The sequence below is a fragment of the Phaseolus vulgaris genome, chromosome 5, assembly GCF_051622355.1.
Source record: "Phaseolus vulgaris cultivar YP4 chromosome 5, ASM5162235v1, whole genome shotgun sequence".
Taxonomy (NCBI): Eukaryota; Viridiplantae; Streptophyta; class Magnoliopsida; order Fabales; family Fabaceae; genus Phaseolus; species Phaseolus vulgaris.
The window spans coordinates 5,686,962-5,692,274 of NC_143502.1; the positions used below are offsets into that span (position 1 = coordinate 5,686,962).

The 5,313-nt window shown below is 32.9% G+C and overlaps 1 protein-coding gene across 4 annotated transcripts; it reads left to right on the plus strand.

The window, feature by feature from the left end:
* Window positions 1-1,948: 1,948 nt before the first annotated feature.
* On the plus strand, window positions 1,949-4,529 carry APL (Homeodomain-like superfamily protein). Of its 4 annotated transcripts, none has more exons than XM_068643251.2 (6): window positions 1,949-2,438; window positions 2,570-2,646; window positions 2,809-2,875; window positions 2,991-3,057; window positions 3,254-3,296; window positions 3,508-4,529. In XM_068643251.2, exons 1-6 carry the CDS (start codon window positions 2,261-2,263, stop codon window positions 4,189-4,191), a joined length of 1,116 nt encoding a protein of 371 aa, XP_068499352.1. In that variant the 5' UTR covers window positions 1,949-2,260; the 3' UTR covers window positions 4,192-4,529. The 4 variants fall into 4 exon arrangements, with proteins under 4 accessions (XP_068499352.1, XP_068499350.1, XP_068499351.1 ...); XM_068643249.2 differs by having other exon boundaries at window positions 1,950-2,438; window positions 3,227-3,296; XM_068643250.2 differs by having other exon boundaries at window positions 1,962-2,438; window positions 2,809-2,866; window positions 3,227-3,296.
* The last annotated feature ends 784 nt before the right edge of the window (window positions 4,530-5,313 follow it).

A 5,313-nucleotide genomic window follows, 5' to 3' on the forward strand; every position in this document is an offset into this window, starting at 1 on the left:
ATAATGCTAATAATTTTTTTTAGTGTACTTCGTGTAATTTTTATATAAGGATTGAAGTATCCCTTATATACTTCTATTTATTAAATTTTTATTTTTTAATAAAAAAATTATACTTTGTTTTTTCTTATTTATTCGTTTGATGTAATAAAAAGATTGTGCAATCAATTCATTGTATAATAAATATAAAATTTCCAGAGTTAGGTAAGAATAATTTAAACAATGTTAGGCTCATTAAAATCAATTTTAAATTTTGAATAACGTAAGTTCTGCAAAAAGCAAAAAGTTAAAATAGTTTTTACTGTCTTTGCATTTTCATCCTTTTTCTTTCTTTGCTTTTATAACGAGTTCTATTAGAAGAGTACCTGTCAAACAAAATAGTTTACGAATCCTTTCCAAACATTAACCACAGAATGAGTAATCGTGGTTTGAATTCTCAGCATCTTGATCCACGATCGGATCTTAAGCTTTTGGAATCAATTTAAAAATTCACAAGGAAAAGAAACGAATGTCTTCAATGGAAGTGGGTAATAAAGCATATATTATTATTAATAAAAAAAGTAAATTATAGATTAACATTATTGGCCTATTATTGAGTTATTAATTATTAATTACTATTTAGGATATGTCTCACCCAATTTTTACAAAAGCTTTAAGAAAGAAAAATAAAATAAAATTTTATATAGGTCATTCTAGAAACTAAAAAAAAAAATTGGTTTCTAAATTAGTTATCTAATTAGCAATCAAGATTTTAACTACCAATTATTTAGATACTAAATTTGGTACCAAAAACTTTGATTGCTAATTAGATATCAATTTTAAAATCATTTAAAAATAATAGAAATTAATTTAGAAACCAAAAAATTATTTAGTCCTTAAAATGGTTTCTAATTTAGTCACTTTACCAACTAATTATTTTTTTTTCTAAAATTAGTTTCTATATCATGATTTTCTTGTACTGAATATATCAAAATTCAAAATAAAAAAATCATAAACAAACCACAAACACATATCTCCGACAAATAGATTAATTTAAAAGACTCCTCTTTACAACTAAATCCCAACATTGTATTAGATATTACTAAAGAAAATTATGTGGTGGAATTGTATGAATAAATATACATGATAGAAGAATTAATTGATTAAACAAAAATATTAATTTAGTACTCTACTATATTTTTAATCACACATAAAATTTTTGAGTTTGTCCAAATATTTTTTTTATATGTAATAAATCTCGTGCATAATGAAAAAAAAAATTAAGATTAAAAAACTGTTTTTAACACTTTCAACAAAGGCAATATATTTGGCACATTTAACGTTGTTAATTACTACAATTCCATGACATTAATTCACGCTACCCTAATTGTGATGCATGTACACTACAAGTTATATATATATAGTTTCATATAAATTTTTAACTCCCTGCAAAATTAATTAGAGGACATGAAATTAATTACATTTTTAGATAAGGAGTTGTTAATCAGGTAACTGATCCCAGTGGATCTTATTCCAATGAAGATCAAACCTAAAATACAAAAAAATTCTGTGAAATATATGATTGAGAACTTTTCCTTGGTAATGACATAAAGCCAGTGCTTTCTATTATTACCAATGTAGCTGATAGGCCATAGATGGGTTCGTACTAATTATTATGCTAAAAAGGGTGTCGTACCACGAAATGCCCCATGCATACATAAACTGCCAAATATGAGATTATATGCATAATGCATGGAGCAGGCAAAACATATAGTTGAATTCATATAGTATAAGAGATAGTGGACCAAATTTCAGTTCATAATATTGTCCATCATTATCATTGCATGATCAGGGTCTCCCTCATGATGCCTCCAAAAGCTCTCTATCTATGCATACAAAATTTAATAAAGGGTATCTCTCTTTGGAATGTAATAAATTATACGTGTTCATTATATATAGTAATGAAGGTTAAAGAGAGAGAGAGAGAGAGTGTGTGTGTGTGAGGTGTCTTTTAACAAAGGAAGGTCTGCATGTTGGAATAATAGGGTAGCTTTATTTTATTTTATAAAGAAATTTGACATATTGAATACATATTCTTTTAAGTAATGCTAGCTCCTTCCATTGTGCTTTATACCTGAGGAGGTAACCAAAGCCGTTCACACCCTTCTCTCTTCTTCAAAACGCACCCTATTCTCCCTATTTTGCATCGCATTTGTTCTTGAATCTCTGCAGTATTCCTCCTCAGAGCCTCTCATCAGAGAGAGAGAGAGAGAGAAAGTGAGAGATGGAGAGAATGTTCCCTCCCAAGAAGCCCTCAACTATGAATTCTCATGACCGACCCATGTGTGTGCAAGGAGACTCGGGTCTTGTCCTCACCACTGACCCAAAACCTCGCCTCCGTTGGACTGTTGAACTCCATGAACGCTTTGTTGATGCTGTTACTCAGCTTGGAGGCCCTGATAGTACTCTTCTCTCCCTTTCTCACCACACTTTCCCTCTTAACATGTGCTTATATGCATATCTATGTTTGGATGATAATATGATCTCAATGATAATTTGAGTAATCATATGTTTGTGTCTTTTTAATTTGCAGAGGCTACTCCTAAAACCATCATGAGGGTTATGGGTGTGAAGGGTCTCACCCTTTACCACCTCAAGAGCCACCTTCAGGTTTGATCAATACAAAACCATATTTCATGCTTTTAATTTTGCTTTATGTTTTGGGAACACTTTTATGACACTGCCAATGTCTCGTGCTGGCTCGATGTTTCTCTTTCTTTTCGTTTTTTCTTTATCTTTAATTTTTTTTTTCATTTTGTTGTCTGCATTTAGAAGTTTAGGCTTGGCAAGCAGCCCCACAAGGAATTCAATGATCACTCGATTAAGGATGGTATGAGAGGTGACTCTTCTTTCTAGGGTTCCTCAATGTTTTTTTGGGTCTGAAACTTTTCTGATCTTTACACTTCATGATAGTTCTTTTTATATTGAGTAAATCTTTTTTCACTGACATGCAGCTTCGGCTTTAGAACTGCAACGAAATACTGCTTCCTCCTCAGCCATGATTGGCCGCAACATGAATGAGTATGCCTCAGTTCTTTCATCTAAATCTGTTGACTCAACTTGCATGCAAAACGATTTTGAACAGAATAATTTTCCACCTTCGCCTGAGTTTTTCTTTTGATTCTTTGCTGGGCCGTGGGGGGATCCGGGTTTTCTTGTGGAATGTATGTGTGAACACTGTATGAAACAGTAACTCACACATGGTTGATGCGATTAGGATGCAAATAGAGGTGCAGAGAAGATTGCATGAACAACTTGAGGTAATTATAACTCTATTACCCTTGCAGGATGCTTAAATAAGTGCATATCTGGTTCAACTTATTTTGAGGAAATAATGGTTTATTTTTACTTAGAAATATTTTTGAAAGTAAATCATTATTCCCTCCAAACATGCACTGATTGGGTCTCCAAGTCTCTATTTTAAATGGACATATATGTCTGTACATGGATTTAGGTGTATCTATCTGGCAGGTTCAAAAACACCTTCAGCTGAGGATTGAGGCTCAAGGAAAATACATGCAGAGCATATTGGAGAAGGCTTATCAAACACTTGCTGGTGAAAACATGGCATCTGCGGCCACTAACTTAAAGGGTGGTATTGTACCTCATCAAATTCCTGACATGGGGGTGTTGAAGGAGTTTGGTTCCCCTCTCGGCTATTCTTCTTTTCAAGATCTTGAGAATATTTATGGTGGTGACCAAATTGACCTTCAGCACAACATGGAGAAGCCACCCGTTGATCATGGATTTATGTCAATCAATGATAGTTTGTGTCTGGGGAAGAAGAGATCCAACCCTTACAGTGGGAGTGGGAAGAGCCCTTTGATTTGGAGTGATGATCTCAGGCTCCAAGATCTGGGAGGGCCAGCCTCATCTTGCCTTGGTCCTCAAGATGACCCTTTCAAAGGCGACCATATTCAGATTACACCACAAGGATCATTGGATAGAGGCAGCACTGACATTGATCCCATGTCAGATATCTATGACTCAAAGCCTGTGCTTCAGGGTGAAGCTGTAGTGGGGGAAAAAAAGTTTGACACATCTATGAAGCTTGAAAGGCCATCACCAAGAAGAGCTCCTCTTCAGGCTGAAAGGATGAGTCCTATGATCAGCACTGGTACAATGGCACAAGGTAGAGGATCACCATTTGGGTGAGTAAGAATTATAGTTTTAACTAGATCATTTGGTTATGTTATGTGTAATTGGTGACTTGATGTGAAACTCTCTTAAATAGTACCATAGGGTTTTTGAATTTGGTCTTGGAAATCAGCAGTTCTTACGAGGGTTATTTCCTCCCTCAAGCACTGTTATGTGGTGGTATAATGCCTTTTGCATGGCAAATTAAACCAAAGTCTTATTCTGACAAATATAATTAGAGCACGCATGAATGTGCTTGAATGTGAGCATTCTCACTTGTAGCTTTTACAATATTTTGCAATGTTCCGTTGCTTAGTGACTGGTTTAATGCTGAATTTTGTTTACAATTTTATTAATTCATCTTCTTCTGCTGATGATCACTTGTTAGATCTGCATGTGTTGTTGGGATGGATGAGATTGGAAGCAAGCAATAAACTTTTCTTCTTTTTATCACATTCATGGTTTCTCTTTGTATCTTATTCCTTCTTGGACCCACCTTTATTTTTTTTAGTCTGACATCATATGTGAAACATTCTATGCGTCACTATTAAGCAATTTTTTTCCTAGAATACTTTTTCTTTGTATTGAGAGGTGACACGTGTTACGTTAATATTCACATAGAAAAGTTCCATCCAGTTCCTGTAATAATCAACTGTGCCAAACAAATCATATTATGGAAGCGGTTTACTAGTACAATAAGAAAAAAGCATAATTGATAAAATAAAATAAAATCTAACTAAAAAAATTAGAAATAAGAATGCGATCAACATATTTATATAATAAAACTAATAATTTTCTTTTCAGATAAAGATAAAATACATTAGAAGAATAAGGGGAAATTCAATCATTATACAACGAAATATGATTTATTATACATATATGTGTATATATATATTATAAATCATGACTTAACCTTTTTAACGGTTACTAAATAATTTTAAGTTAGTTGATACAAGTTAGTTAGTTACCTAATGATTGAATCAAATCTCTCGGGAAAAATGAAAAACAACCGAAACATGTTTTAATTTAAATTATTTTTAATGAAAGAAAGACAAATGTTGGTCTCCAGGCATATATATCACGGAATTTAGAAAGATAGAGCAGTGAAGGAGAAAGGTAAAAGAGAGAATAATGAACTTT

Excerpts from the sequence above, each read along its gene's own strand:
- APL (XM_068643249.2), top strand. The coding sequence starts at position 2,261 with ATGGAGAGAATGTTCCCTCCCAAGAAGCCCTCAACTATGAATTCTCAT. Across the intron at positions 2,647-2,808 it reads ACCTCAAGAGCCACCTTCAG|AAGTTTAGGCTTGGCAAGCA; the intron begins GTTTGATCAATA and ends GTCTGCATTTAG. Across the intron at positions 3,058-3,226 it reads ATTGGCCGCAACATGAATGA|TAACTCACACATGGTTGATG; the intron begins GTATGCCTCAGT and ends TGTATGAAACAG.